At 36.9% G+C, this 16293-nt stretch overlaps 1 protein-coding gene across 8 annotated transcripts in view; it reads right to left on the bottom strand.

The window, feature by feature from the left end:
- DGKG (diacylglycerol kinase gamma) overlaps positions 1–16293 on the bottom strand; it is a 281695-nt gene that overhangs the window by 179872 nt on the left and 85530 nt on the right. For 6 of the 8 annotated variants that reach the window (XM_074189542.1, XM_074189546.1, XM_074189547.1 and 3 more), the window contains 3 exons: positions 15733–15850; positions 12914–13002; positions 10069–10185 (listed from right to left, as the gene is read on the bottom strand). In XM_074189542.1, coding sequence (XP_074045643.1) covers positions 10069–10185; positions 12914–13002; positions 15733–15850 — 324 coding nt within the window. The remainder of the gene's footprint in view (positions 1–10068; positions 10186–12913; positions 13003–15732; positions 15851–16293) is intronic. The other 2 variants (XM_074189543.1, XM_074189550.1) reach the window with 1 other exon arrangement.

Here is a 16293-nt window from a genome sequence, read left to right as displayed (position 1 = left end):
AAAATTTTTAATTTTTTTCTTTTTCTAGTTATTTAAGATACATGTCTAATTCATTGATTTGTGCGTCTCTCTCTTTTTATTTTTGTTTTGTTTTGTTTTGTTCTTTGCAAGGCAATGGGGTTAAGTGATTTGCTCAAGGTCACATAACTAAGTAATTACTGAGTGTCTGAGGCCAGATTTAGATTCAAGTCCTCCTGAATCCAAGGCTGGAACTCTATCCACTGTGCCATCTAGCTGCCCCCTGCTCTTTCTTATTAATATGTGTTTAGAATTATAAAATTTCCCAGGTACTGCTTTGTATACTAAAATTTTGGTGTGTTGTCTCATTGTCATTATCTTAATGAAATTGTTTCTATAATTTCTATAATTTGTTCTTTGATCCACTCATTCTTTAGAATTAGATGATTTCATTTCCCATTAATTTTTAATCCATACTTTATTGAATATAATTTTATTACATTATGATATTAAAGAGATGCATTTAATGTTTCTGCTTTTTTGTGAGGTTTTTAATGCCCTAATAGATGGTCAGTTTTTATGAAGGTACAAGATATAGCTGAGCAAAAGATAAACTTTATTCTACTTCCATTGATTTTTTCCAGGGAACTATCATATCTAACTTCTCTAAAATTCTTTTTATCTCAATTCTTTTATTTTAGGATTAGTTTTTACCTAGTTTTGAGATGGCTAAGCTGAGGCCCTTTAATCATATTGTTTTGCTGGCTAGTTCCTCCTCTAACTCATTTAACTTTTTCTTTAAAAATGTATATACTGAACTGATTCTGAGCAAGATGAGCAGAACCAGAAGAATATTGTATACTCTAACAGCAACATGGGGGTGATGATCAACCTTCATGGACTTACTCCATCAGTGCAACAATCAGGGACAATTTGGGGCTGTCTATGATGGAAAATACCATCTGTATCCAGAGAAAGAACTGTGTAGTTTGAACAAAGACCAAAGACTATTACTTTTAATTTAAAAAAAAACTGTTAGCTTACTATGTAATTTGGCTATCTCTTATACTTTATATTTCTTCCATAAGATTCTATTAAATATTCCTTAAAGATATGATTTCTCTCTCATCACATTCAACTTAGATCAATGTATACCATGGAAACAATGTAAAGACTAACAGACTGCCTTCTGTGGGGGGGTGGGGGGAGGGAAGCAAGATTAGGGGAAAAAATACAAAATTCAAAATAAATAAAACCTGTCTTTTATAAAAAAATGTACATGCTATACCATTTGGTATTGATGAGTTCATTGTATATGGTACTTTTTTTGCAAATTGTAGCTGTTCTGTGTGGGTCTTTTGTTTGATATTATGATTCCCATACCTACTTCTTTACTTCAGTTGAAGCATAAGAGATTCTAATCCAGACTCCTTAATTCCATGCATGTCTTTTTGTTGCCTGTGTGTGTGTGTGTGTGTGTGTGTGTATTATAAACAACATATTGTTGTCTTTTAGCTTCTAATTCTACTAGCCACTTCACAATTATGGGTGAGCTCATCACATTCAAACTCACAGTTTTGATTATTGTATATTTTTTTCAGTTGTATTTCTTCTATTTATTACTCTCTCTTGTTTTTTTTTTTTGCTTTACTCTACTGCCTCCCCTAACCTGTCTTCCATCTTCTTGCCCCATCTGCCCTTGTCTTAGCCTTTTTGTCTTCTACTTCCCAAACAGTTCATTGTTCATTAGATTTTCTTTTGTTGTGTTGTTTGTTCTAAAGCTCTCATTTCCCAGTCACTTCTCCCTCAAACAAATCAAATACAGAATAGTTAAGGAAAACTAACCAACATAGTCATATCAGTCAAACTATGCCTCATTCTGCCTTTATAACCAATCTACTAATTTTCTGAGAGAAGCATCTTTTTCCATCAGTTTACCAAGGTCCCACTTAGTCATGGTATTTATTGATCAGTATTCTGGGGCTTTTCAGGATTTATCCTTACATTATTGTGCAAGTCAGTATCTGCTCACTTTACTCTGCATCATTCATAAATGCCTAGGAAGGTGCCATGAATTTTTCATATTTGTTTCTTTGGGCACTATCATATTCCACTACATTCTGATTGCAGATTTTTTTTTAAAAAAGCCATTTTTTAATCAATATACATCAATTTTGTTTATAATTTTCTACTAACATACACATGCATGTGCAGAATATTATTATAAGCATCTTGTATATTTAGGGTTTTATCCTGTCTCCTTGACAACACTGGGATTTATACTAAGTAGTCATATGTTAGTTTGATGACTTTTCCTGTATAGTGCTAAATTGTTTTTCCAGAACATTTGGACTAATTCACAGCTCCAACAACAGAGGATTAGGGAGCCTGTCTTCCAGTAGGCCTCCAACATTTACCATTTTGAGGTTTTGTCATTTTGCCAATCTGATGACTATGAGGTGATACCACATGTCTATTTGCAATACTTTTAATTTTAGCTATTTTCAGTTTCTCAGATGGTTCTGGAGAGTTTATATTTCTTTCTTTGAAAAGTGTCAGTCATATACCAGAAGGAGAAAGGTAATTATTGAAAGAAAGCAACAACCTCCACACACACACACACACACAAATATTTAATTACATTTTTTTCAAATATGATTATATTCTTGTTTACTTTTAAAAATATCAATATGTATTGTGACTTCTCATGCCAAGAAGGCAGAATGAAAAAGAAATCCTCTGAAGTTCTCCCAAATTCCCCTCCAAATAGCTAGAAAAATGACTCAGAATTGATCTAGGAGCAAGGAAGCAGCTTGACTACTTTTGAGGGGGAGGGAGATCTAAGAGCAGTAGCAGGGGCTGCTGAGGAGGGGGTGTTGGGAGTGGGTAGGGGGTTTGGCTGTGGGTCATCTTCACAGTAGATGGCCTACAGCAGGGTTTCAAGCCTAGGATAATCTATTGAGAGGCCCTGCCCTCCTGCAAGCCAGAAGCCCCCTAGGCAAGTGAACAATCTCTGTAGCATCATACTGCCCTAGCACAGTAGCCTACCCACCCCCCAGTACAAGCCATCAGAGAGGCCTCCACACCATTGCTGACCAGTAGGCAAAACCCATCCCAGGAGCTGCCCAACTGCAAGACCTACCAACAGAAAGACCCTCTTTACATAGTAACCCAGCAGCAGGGACCTACTCCTGGGGCAGACCAGCAACAAGATCCCTCCTCCAGGGCAGGCACCAGAAAGACTCTGTTCCCTAGCAGCCACAATATATCCCACCCTTGAAACAGGTCAGCAACTTAACCCTACACCCAGGGGAGGGCAACAGGGAGGCCTTGGTACCCAGGACAAGCCAGAAGTGATACCTACCCACAAGAGAAAGTAAGCAACTTAGCCTTAAATGAAAAGTGAAAAGTGAAAGCCCACAGTAAGATCTAGAGTCCCAGTACAAAAAGCTTGGGATAGTGCAGGTCCAGAGTCCAACTCTCACATCAAGTCATAAATAAAGCAGAAAATTCAACCCCACCCCCCCAACAAACAAACAAATGAACAAAGAGCTTGACTATAGAAAGTTGCAGTGGTGATAGAGAGGATCATGACATAAACTCAGAAGAGGACAATAGTGTCAAAATGGTGACATGTGAAGCCTCAAAGAAAAATGAAAATTGGTCTCGGGCCCCAAAAGAATTCCTGGAAGAACTTAAAAATTTTTAAAAAGCAAATTAGAGAAGCAGGAGGAAAAACTGGGAAAAGAAATTAGAGGGTGCAAGAGAATCATGAAAAAAGGGTAAATAGCATGATAAACCCATACAAAAATTTATTGAGGAAAATAACTTCAGAAATAGAACTGGCCAAAATATAAATCTCATTGAAAAAAAATTCCTTAAAAATGAGAATTGGACAAATGAAAAATTAATGACTCTATAACAAGATATGATAAAACAAAATAAAAAAATAGAAGAAAATGAAGGAGAAAGTATTGCAAGCAGTTAAAAAAGAAACAATTCAAATATCATAGAGCTATAGTCAGGATTACACAGGATTTGACAGCTTCCACATTAAAGGACCAGAGGACTTGGAATGTTCTACTTTGTAATGAGTTCGGATTACAACTAAGAATTACCTACCTTGAAAAACTGAATATAATATTTTTAGGGGGAAAGTGACATGTAACAAAATAGAGGACTTTCAAATATTTCTAATGAAAAGATCAGAGTTGAAGAAATAAATGTCTCAAGGGAGAGACAAAATGGTTAAAAAAAAAAAGAAACAAAAAAGGGAAAACCTAAGAAATTCAGTAAGGTTAAACTTTATATTTCTATATAGTAAAATATTTGTAACTCTTAATTTTATTACAATAAGAGCAAATTAAAAGGAGTATATATAGACAGAAAGTGTGGAGATAAGGTGACTTTGATGGATGATACCCCCAAACAAAATAAAATGTTAGGATTGAAAATTTTACTGAGAGGAGAGGGGAAAATTGAATGGGGCAAATTATTCCACATAAAAGAATTATTATAATGGAGGAAAGGCTGGAGGTCAAGAGGGTAGACAAAGTTTAAACCTCACTCTCATCAAAATTGGCTCAAAGAAGGATTAACATATATACTCAGTTGGATACAGAAATCTAGCTTACCCAAAAAGGAACAGGGATAATACAAGGGGGACTGCTAAAAAAAAAAAAGAGGACATATTGGAGAAGGTAGTGATCAGAAGTAAAACACTTGTGAGGAAGGAAAAAATTGGGAGATGGTAAAAAGAGAGAGAGAAGTGAAAAATAATATGAAAGGAAAAAACATAGTTATCATAACTATAAATGTGAATGGGATGAACTATCCCATAAAATGAAAGCAGATAGCAGAATGGATTAAAAGCTAGAATCCTATGATATGATGTTTACAAGAAACACATTTGAAGCAGAAAGATACTGAGAGGGTAAAGGTAAGGGGCTGGAAAAGAGTCTAATATGCTTCAGTTCAAGCAAAGAAAGTGGGGTAGCAATCATGATCTCAGAAAAAGCAAAAAGAAATTTAAGAGAGAAATGAGGAAATGATATCTTACTGAAACATAGACAAATGAAGTAATATCAGTACTAGCCATATATGCACCAATGGTATAGCACCTAAATATTTGAAGTTGAATGAGTTACAGGAGGAAATATATAATAAAATGATACTCAACTCTCTCCTATCAGGACTAGATAAATCTAACCCAAAGCAAACAATAAAGAAATTAAGGAAGTGAATAAAATTCTGAAAAAGTAAAGTATGATTAGGGGGAAAACTGTAAAATTCAAAATAAATAAAATCTTTCTAAAAAAAAAAAGAAAAGAGGGCGGCTAGGTGGTGCAGTGGATAGAGCACCAGCCTTGGAGTCAGGAGTACCTGGGTTCAAATCCAACCTCAGACACTTAATAATTACCTAGCCGTGTGGCCTTGGGCAAGCTACTTAACCCCATTGCCTTGAAAAAAATCTAAAAAAAAAGTTAAGTATGATAGATCTCTGGAGAAAACTGAATAGATACAGAAAAGATTATGCCTTTTTCTGAGAAGTACATGGCACCTACACAAAAACTGACCATGTATTAGGAGATAAAAACCTCATAAACAAATGTGTAGAAAAGCAGAAAGAGTAAATACATTCTTTTCAAATAAAAATGCAATAAAATAACATTCAATAATGAAAAGAGATTAAAACTTATTTGGAAATTAAATAATCGAATGTTTAAAAAGGGGGGTCAAAACCAGTGCAACCAAAAATTATCAGACAGAAAACTGGGGGGAAATATTTGTAGTAAATATGCCTGATAAAAAGTATTTCTCAAATATTTACAGAATGATGTCAACTTATTAGAAATATATCATTCCTCAATTAATAAATGATGAAAGAATATGAACAGGCAGTTTTCAGACAAAGAAATCAATCTATAGTAATAGGAAAAAATGTTCTAAATCACTATTGATTAGAGAAAACAAACTAGAATAATTCTGAGGTATCACCTCATACCTAAAAGATTGACTAATATGACAAAAAAAGGGAAAATGTTGGATGTTGGGGGAGAATGTAGGAAAATTGGAATACTAATACACTGAGTTTAGATGCTGTAAATGAGTGCAATGGAACTGCACTATAAGAAATGGCAAGCAGAATAATTTCAGAAAAACCTGAACTGATGCATAGTGAAGTGAACAGAACCAGTTGCACACGATAATGGCAATGAAGAATTTTGAATGACTTAGCTATTCTTAACAATATAATTGATCCAAAACAATTCCATAGGACTAATGATGACATTGTTGGGAAAAAAAAGACTGAAGCATGTTATTTTTCACTTTCTTTCATTTTTTTTCTTTTATTCAAGTCTACTTTTTTTAATTTAGGTTTTTGCAAGGCAAATGGGGTTAAGTGGCTTGCCCAAGGCCACACGGCTAGGTAATTATTAAGTGTTTGAGACTGGATTTGAACCCAGGTACTCCTGACTCCAGGGCCAGTGCTTTATCCACTGTACCACCTAGCTGCCCCTCAAGCCTGCTTCTACAAAATGACTAATATGAAAAAACTAAACTGATCCTTTCACTACAACTTCTAATCCTCAAGGAGCAACTTTAAAAGAGCAATGAAAACCAGATCTTTCAATACTCATCTACATAGTTCATTAAGACAAATTCCCATGTTAACTGTGTCTAAAAAATGTCTGCATGGCTTGTTCATCACCTCTGTCAAGAGGTAAGCAGACTGTTTTATGTTCATTTCATGGACTCCTGATTAGACTGCATTGATCAGAGTTCTAAAGTCTTTCAAAGTTTTTTTTTTTAATGTTATCATTGTATAAATTTTTCTCGTTTACTCATTTTATTCTGAATCAGTTCATAGAGATCTTCAGTTATGGCATACTAATAGATATCACTATATTTAGCTATCTCCATTAAAGGTACACCCTCTTACTTTCTAATTCTTGGATACCATGAACAGAGTTGCTATAAATATTTTCTCCATATAGATCTTTAGCTTTTTCTTTGATTTCTATGGATATAAGTTTAATAGAGATGTAACTGAGTTAAAGAGTTAAATCTTGGACATTTTCCAGGCACAGTTCCAAATGGCCTTACAGAATGTCTGGATCAGGACAGTTAAGTGCAGTGGATTGAGCACCAGCCCTGGAGTCAGGAGGACCTGAGTTCAAATCGGACCTTAGACACTTAATAATTACTTAGCTCCATGACTTTGGGCAAGTCACTTAATCCCATTGCCCTTAAATAAAGTAAAAACAAAAACAAAAACAAAAACAGAATGTCTGGATCAATTCAAGATGGTGCCTGTTGTTTCACATCCCCTCCAACATTTGTTATTTTCCTTTTTTGTTTTCTTTGTCAGCTTAATAGGTGGATGATGTGGAACCTCAAGATTGCTTTACTTTCCATTTCTCTAATAATTTAGGATAATTATACATATAGTTGCTGTTATCCTGGATTTCTTTCTTTGATATCTATTTACATATACATTGATTATTTATCTCTTGGGCAATGGCTCTTAGCTTTATAAATTTGAATCAGTTCCTTAGAAAGGAGAATTTTACTTGAGAAACTTGTTGCAAAGATTTTTATCCAGTCATCCATTTCTCTTCTAAGTTTAACTATAATTGATATGATTTTGATAAGTTACTACTTATATAATACATACTGTATACAAGACATTGTGTAAGTGTTTTACAAATATTATTTCTCAGTCCTCATAACAACCCTGGGAATTAAGTACTATAATTATTCTCATTTTTACAGATGGAGAAACTTAGGCAAACAGATTTTTTAAAGCCCAGGATAACACAGCTAGTTGATGTCTGAGGCCAGATTTGAAGCCAGATCTTCCTGATTCCCTGACAGGCCCAGTTGTCTATTCTTCACACTGCTTAGATTCATCTAATGAGCTCATGTTTGGCAAATCTTGAAGTAAAAGTTATTATCATTATTGCTGTTATATGTGACTTTCCCCACATGACTAGTAAGTTTTGGAGAAAGGATTCAAATCTAAATCTTCCTACCTAGAAGTCCAGTTCCTCACCCACTGGGCAAGGTTTTTGCAAAAAAAAATTAATTTTATATAATCAAAGTTGTCTTTTATCTTGTGATCTCCTTTATTAATTACGAAGTCCTCTCTAACCATAGCTCCTAAAGAAAACTTCTTGCTTGTTCCTCTCATTTGGTTATAATATGACCTTTTAGATGTAAGTCATATGTATAACTCTAAACCCAATTTGGAATTTATCTTGGCATATGCTGTGAGGAGTTGGCCTAAATTTAATATCTACCTGAAGTAAGAACTTTGATGAACTTTAGAACTGATTGTACAGCTTAGGAGACCCTGGCACAGGACTGCCCAGCATGGTGTGCCCTCATCACTGAGGGGGCTGTGCTCTATAAGGAAGGCAGAATGGAAGCAGCTCAAAGGAAACATGACATCCATAAGTTTAGAGTGCCCACCCCAGTGTTCACATGGACTATTTGTGCCCAACCTGTGATAGAGCATTTCAAGCTTGTATTGGTCTGATCAGCCATGGTCAGAAACACTGTCATTTATCTCAAACATAGTGATGTCATTTTGGTCTTCTTTGATAATGAAGGACAAGAACCAACTACTATCTGCCAGACTACTGCTCAATTTCCTCCCCGCTTTCAACAAACAGTGTGAAATCCTTCTCCCTTTAACTGACATCATTGAATTTATCAAACACTATGTAATTGTGCTATTTGTTTCCATATCTAATGAATCTAATCTGTCAACTCCTCTCTCTCTCTAATTAATTTTTTGCTGAATCTCTATGCTTCTTTGAGTAAACCATCATATCATCTTATCTACCTAGCTTTGCTACTATTGTGGTAAATTGGTAAATAGTAGTGGGACCCTGAGCATCTTTGTTTTACCCTTAATCTCATTGGGAAGGCTTCTAATTTTTTCAACCTACTGAAACATGTACTTCAAGACTTGGTGACTGCCTTATGGACATAATGTTGGATTATAGGCAGTAGCAGCAGGATTGATCTCTCTAGAGTCTGTTCCTGGATCCCCCGGACATTGTTCCCTGACTCTCTGCCTTCATAGAATCTCAGAAGTCTGTAAAGGACTTCAGGGATGATGAAATCCAACTGTATCCTAAAGAAATGTCCAATATAACTAAACCAACATTAGTGATTGTCCAGCATGTGTTTGAAGACCCCCCAAGGGAGGGGAGTTCTATCTTTTGAGTCAATTCATATCACTACTGGATAGTTCTGTTAGAAAGTTTTTTTGACATCAAATCTAAATTACTCTCTAACTTCTGCCCATCATTCCTGATTTTGCCCACTGAAGTCAAATAGAACGAGTCTGAGACTTTCTGCACTTAACAGCCTTTTATATGTCAGACTATAGCTATTATGTCCTCCCGTGAGTTTTATCTCCTCCATACAAAATATTCTGTCTTCCTTCAAGTCATCCTATAGGATCCTCTGGATAACCTCCAGCTTTTCAATGTCCTTTCTAAGTTTTGATGACCAGAAAAGAATATAATACTTTATATCTGGATTTTCTAAGATAGGGTGAGACTACTGCTTTCTTAATCCTGGAGATGTTTCTCTTACTACAGTTCAAGGTGGAATTAGTTTTTTGGGGGGGCTATCACATCTGGCTATTTTGAATAAATATCACAAGTCTGACTCATATTTATCTTGCAGTCTACTAAATCCAAAATCTTTTTCATGCAACCTTGTTTGAGGATACTTCCTCTATCTTCTAATCATGAAACTGATTTTTTAAACCCAAGTGTAAGATTTTACATTTATCTCTATTGGATTTCATTCTCTAAGGTTCAGACCCAAAGCTTTAGACTTGCAAAGATCCTCCTGGATCCTGTCAGTCAGTGACAATATCCTCTATCCCATATTTTTATCATCTGAAAATTTCACATTATTCATCCCTTATCCTAGCCATTGATGAAAATGTTAAAAAGTCCAGTGGTACCTCATTGTAGACCTTCTTCCTAGATTATAGGAAAAAGTTATTCTTTGGCCCTACTTCTTCTACTCTTTAAAAACAATCCAAGCTGTAAGCTACTCCATTCAGCCTGAGCAACAACCCACCGTGATCTGGCACCACACACAGTGGACTGAGGCCCCTGGTTGGTAGCACTTGATGCGTTTGGTGCAAAGGTCACAGTTGGTAGATTGATTTTCTTCTATCCAAATATGCTGCATTACCTGCAGAAGGAAAAACAATAATACTAGGTAGAGTCAGATGAACTGCAGCTAAGACAAAGACCAGGTAAGAGGGGAAGAGCCAAGGCTTGACTTGTTTCATAGTAACTGAATGATTGAATCTCGGAACTGGACAAGGAACTGGATGTGGAGTGAACAATCCTCTTAGCAAGGCTTGGCCTGTTTGTCATCATACTCTGACTCCCAGCCTTCTCCCTTGTCCTTCTTCAGCATTGGTCTTACAAGGAGTCCTTTTCTAGGACTTTGAAGAAATACAATGATTTAGGGTCTTTAGTCACTTGCTAACCAGCCTCCTTGAAAGGGAGCCAGAAGGATTATTAAATCTGAATTGAATTGGACATATAATTTCACTGATGTAGGGAGCTCCCAAAGAGGAAACCATGAACTGGATGCTTGACAAGGTCCCTTCTTACCCTCCAATTCTATGATTATATGATAACAGAGGGTTGGAAAACTAAATAGAGACTCTCAGGACCCAGAGGTATGAAGGATGGAAAGTAAGAGGAGTCCAGTGCCAAGAATTAACCTAGATTTCAGTCAACAGGAATACACAGGCACAGCAGTGGGTTCAGGTGCTGGGGTACTAATTTACTTTGGTATTATGGGCAGATTTCCCCCTATTTTAATGCAATGGATAGTCTCAGAGAGCAGTCAGGAGCCTTGAGAAGTGCTCAGAGTCACATGGTAATTTTGTCCCAGAGGAGAACACAAATTTAGGCCTTCTGGCTGTTTGTTCACTTTACCACCCAGTTTCTTATAGATACCAGATATTTATCAAAATCAAAACAAAGTGGCAATGGGGGTAGGTGTGTGAAAGACTAGAGGAATCAAGAAAAGCTTCCCAGAATAAAGGGTCTTTGAGCTGAGTCTGGAAGGGAGTTGAGCTTCCAAGAAATTTTTGAAGATGAAGGTGTAACTTCACTCTTGAGGAAGCTAGAGAGTACTCTTCTAGGGACATTTTATCAGAACTAGACCCTAAAGCATATCAGAAGTCATGTAAATATCTAGGAAATCAAAAGAGTATCTTCTTAATCATTTTTAAAAAAAAAATTAGCTAGTATCTAGCTCCAGATAGAGAGCTGATGACTCAGGGGGCAGATGGAAGTATTTTTATTTTTTGGTCATGATTAATGTGAATTGGTTTTTTTTTTTTTTGATTCTCCATATTTGTAAGAAGTTTTATTTTCCTTACTTTCTCATTGGATGACAAAGACAGAGAAGTAGGATTCCCCAACTGACAAATGGTCAAAGGATATGCAAAGGCAATTTACAGACGAGGAGATCAAAGCAATTCATAGTCATATGAAAAACTGCTCTAAATCGTTAATTATTAGAGAAATGCAAATTAAAGCTTCTCTGAGGTACCACCTCACACCTCTCAGACTAGCCAATATGACTGGAAAGGATAACAATCATTGTTGGAAGGATTGTGGGAAATCTGGGACACTATTACATTGTTGGTGGAGCTGTGAACTCATCCAACCTTTCTGGAGAGAAATTTGGAACCACGCCCAAAGGGAAACAGAAATGTGCATACCATTTGATCCAGCAATACCACTACTGGGTCTGTACCCTGAAGAGATGATGAAAAAGGGTAAAAACATCACTTGGACAAAAATATTCATAGCAGTCCTGTTTGCGGTGGCAAAGAATTGGAAATCAAGTAAATGTCCTTCAATTGGGGAAATGGCTTAGCAAACTGTGGTATATGTATGTCATGGAACACTATTGTTCTATTACAAACCAGGAGGGATGGGAATTCAGAGAAGCCTGGAGGGATTTGCATGAACTGATGCTGAGTGAGATGAGCAGAACCAGAAAAACACTGTACACCCTAACAGCAACATGGGGGTGATGGTCAACCTTGAAGGACTCGCTCATTCCATCAGTGTGACAACCAGGGACAATTTGGGGCTGTCTGTGATGGAGAATCCCATCTGTATCCAGAGAAAGAACTGTGGAGTTTGAACAAAGACCAAGGACTATTCCCTTTAATTTAGAAAAAAAAATCTGATATCTTTATTGTCCGATCTTGCTATCTCTTATACTGTATGTTTCTTCGTTAAGGATCTGATTTCTCTCACATCACACTCAATTTGGATCAGTGTATATCAATGGAAACAATGTAAAGACTGGCAAATTGCCTTCTGTGGGGGGGGGTGGGGGGGAAGGGAAGTAAGATTGGGGAAAAATTGTAAAACTCAAAACAAATAAAATCTTTAATAAAAAAAGAGAGAATTTAGAACAAACTAAAAAAGAGAGAATTTAGAACAAACTAAAATTGAATTTAAAAAAGCTATCATTTATCTAATGTTTTAAGGCATGCAAAGTGCATTCCACATGGGAACTCTTTGAATCTTCATAATGACCTTGAGAGGTAATTTTCTTAACTATTTTATAGATTAGAAAATTGAGGCAGATAGAGGTTAAATGATTTTCCCAGTGTCACACAGCTAGCAAGGGCCTGCAGTTGGATTTGAATTCACATGTTCCTACCTCCAAGTCTGTCACTTTATGGACTGTGCCTCTGGCTTATAGGGAGAGGCAGAGGAGAGACTGAATGAGTGGCTTTTTGGCCTTGGATGCTATGGAAATGACTTCATCACCTGGCACTTTGATAATGGGATCATAGCCTGAATTGTAAAAAAAATCTCTTACATAAATAAGACAAAGCAGCATCAGAGACCAGGAAAAGGAAAGATTCACTCACCTCAAGTTGTCTTTGGGATTTGGCATAAGTGGTGATGCATGAAGAGATATTTTTGGATGCACATCTTTGGTGAATTGTATATTTACAGCCTGAAAAGAGAAGAGAGGAACATTACTATGAGTTACCTGCCTAGCAGGTAAGAGAGAAAGCCAACTATCCTCTCATCGTATCCCCCAGCCATCCTAGACTGGTCTTGGTAGGACCTAGTACCTCCTCAGTCACTCCACAGAGGGTGATCATTTGCATTGAAAAGCATGCACAAAGAAAATATGTGATACAGTTTGTCTGATGACTAAAGAAGCTATTGATTTTTGACAACCTGAAATCATCCTTCCCAAGGCCCACCCCCTGTTTATGATTCACAGCAAAGACATGTGAGGGTCATGGGGAGACACAGAAAAGAATCTCCAGTGTGATAAGAGTAAACATCCCTGAAGTTCCATTCATACCTCAGAATTGGGAAAACATGGAGTCAGGAATAGTGGAAAGAAAACCATCTCCAGATTTAAAGAAAATGGGTTCAGATCCCACTTCTGACACTTATTAGTGTGCCACTGCTGAAGACATTGATGTTCCTAGAATTTGGCTTCTTTGTCTGTAAAATGGGGTGACTAAATAACAATCTAGGACCCTATAATTTTTCTAGATTGCTCTTATTGTTCAGTGAATGAACTAGACTAGATGATCTCTGACATCCCTTCCATATAAGGATTCTATGACCTTAAATTCCAATTCTGACACTGGCCTAAGTCCCTTTGTCCATTGCTCCATGCAGCTCTCTGAGACTCTCAATAGTAGAGCATCTGTTGACCTGTATTGGGAGAGGGCATTTCCACAATGGGAGTTCCCCATATGGAGGAAATCACAGGCCTAATCCCTTTGGCTTCCACCCCCCCTAAAAAAAACCCAAATACCCCTTAAAAGGCCATAAGAGATCAAAGAAATTAGACTGGGTCTAAATGAAAATAGGCTTCTGATGAGGAAATTAATTTTTATAAGGGTCCCATACAGGATCTGTGGTACTCATAGTTTCCTTCTGTAGGTTGAGGCCACTCATGGATACTGGTGGTGGAAATAAACTAGGATGGGAATGACTTAGACCTTTGAGTGTCTACTGGTCAGAAGGTTGTTTTATAAATTTGGGGGAAAGGCTTAACTATAATAATAGGTTCATAAATTTCAAACTGGAAGGAACCTCAGAAGTCCCCTAATTTTCCTGGTGAAAAAACTGAGACCCAAAGATGTTGCATTGGAGTTATCTAATGATGCTTATGGATACATTGATTGCTAGAGATTATACTGCTATATCTAAGCCAGGTTTTGAACACAGATCTTGTTGATTCTAAACCCAACACTCCTATCCACTGGTTCATGATGCCTCACTTTTATTTTCCACAAAAGTGGAAGCCAGCCTTTCATAAGAAACTCCATATGCTCTGTGATAGGAAGCTCCTATATTCTATTTGGCCAAAGAGAAGTGCTTATGTTTGATTATGTGTAATCATAGGCACACGCCATCACTAAATCACCAAGAGGAGAGTTTTCAGAGTGGGGCAAATGGGCCTATTTTGAACTTGATAGAAGTGAGTTGCTGTTCAGTTCTTTTTCAGTCATGTCCAACTTTCTGCAATCTCACATTTGGGGTTTTCTTGGCAGAGATATTAGAGTGGTTTGTTATTTCTTTCTTCAACTCATTTTACAGATGAAGAAACTGAGGCAAACAGAAGTGATTTGCCCAGGGTCCCATAGCTATTAAGTGTCTGAGGCCAGATTTGAATTCAGGAATATATCTTCTTGACTCCAGGTCCAGTGCTGTGCCACCTAGATGCTCCAGATGGAAGTGAGAGGACAAGGCATAGACTGGAGAAAAATGAGAACAATAACATTGGCATATGGAAGGAGAGATAATCTCTCTTGGATATCAAAGAAATATTCAAGAGATATATAATAAGTACCTAATGTCCTGAAAGGGGGAGTGGAGTTTGGATTGGAACTAACCTCATGGAGTATGCATGGGGAGGGTCCTACTTATGGGCATTTTTTGGCAGTCCTGTGCCACTATTTGAGAGGCCATCATAGTGTTGTAAATAGATGACCAATCTCATGATCAAGGCCATCTGGATTCAATGTCTGCCTTTGAATATTCTTGCCATATGACCCTGGGCAAGTCTCAGTGACTCAAATTGACCCCACACCATACAATCTCATTTGGTGATTTCCTTATAAAAATAAAAATCACAACCAACAAGCATTTATTAAATGCCTACTATGTACTGGGATGGCCTAGGCTGGGCACTATAAATACAAAAAATTAAATCATTCATGTCCTCATTTCTTGGTACAATTTTGGCCCAGCATTGAATATTTAGGGCTGTCACATATTTCAGAGCTTTAATTGATATTCACTCCATTGACATAGAACACAGGCTCTACAGTTTGAATTACAGATAATTGTTAATAGTTTCCAGGACCAAAATATTTATTCCTATATGGTCATTCTGATGATGAGTTTCTCTGAACTTAATTAGATTGGTTCTCAGTTAATAGCAATGCAGTCCATCACCAAATCCACTTTGGTGGGATCTAAGAGAACTTGTAACCTGGGGATTCCTTGAGAAGAGTTCCCATAAGAAGTTAGCACTAGGATTACTTGACAATTGCCTTTCAAAATAGTGGCTCCCATATTAGATTTACCACCCTCCCTGCTACTGTAAAAGCAGAATTTATCTAAGAGACAATTTGGCATGCACCCAGATGCCCCTTGAAATGTCAAAAGTCCTAGAATGGGGAAATAGACAGGAAGGGAAACCTGGACTTACGTGAACAGCGCAGGCCCTGTTTCCTCATTCCCACCATTATTTGGTGGCAGAAATGGCAGTAAGTTGGCCTTTTGAAATTCTTTATCCTCCAAACATGCTGGCCATCTTCATTCACATTCTACAAACACAAATATACACAGACATGGGGGAAACTTCAGGAAAAGAAGCCCCCAAAAGAGAGGAGCTATTGTCCACATCATCAATCTCTTCCTTCCCTCTTTGTCCTTCTCCCCCTCATGAGATTCTTTTACAATTTTTGAAATTGCAACAACAACAGAGAACTCATCCTTAAGAAGATGATTCAAATCCTATTAATCTATCTTTTTTTCAGTAGAAAGAAGACTGGATTTAGAATACAAGTCTGGTTGTACCACTTTAGAACCTTATGAGTCTTCACCCTTTAATGCTCTCAGTTCCACATCTCTCTAACATAAATGGTCTAGATTACTTAGCTTCTAAGGTCCCTTCTAATTCTAAACTTCTGATTTTATATGTTTGCAAAAGTGAACAAAGGGGAAAAAGGATTCATCATAATTGATTACTCAGTTATATGTTTCTCCT

The sequence above is a fragment of the Macrotis lagotis genome, chromosome 5 (genome assembly GCF_037893015.1).
Source record: "Macrotis lagotis isolate mMagLag1 chromosome 5, bilby.v1.9.chrom.fasta, whole genome shotgun sequence".
NCBI lineage: Eukaryota > Metazoa > Chordata > Mammalia > Peramelemorphia > Peramelidae > Macrotis > Macrotis lagotis.
This window is presented reverse-complemented; position numbering and strand designations above follow the sequence as displayed.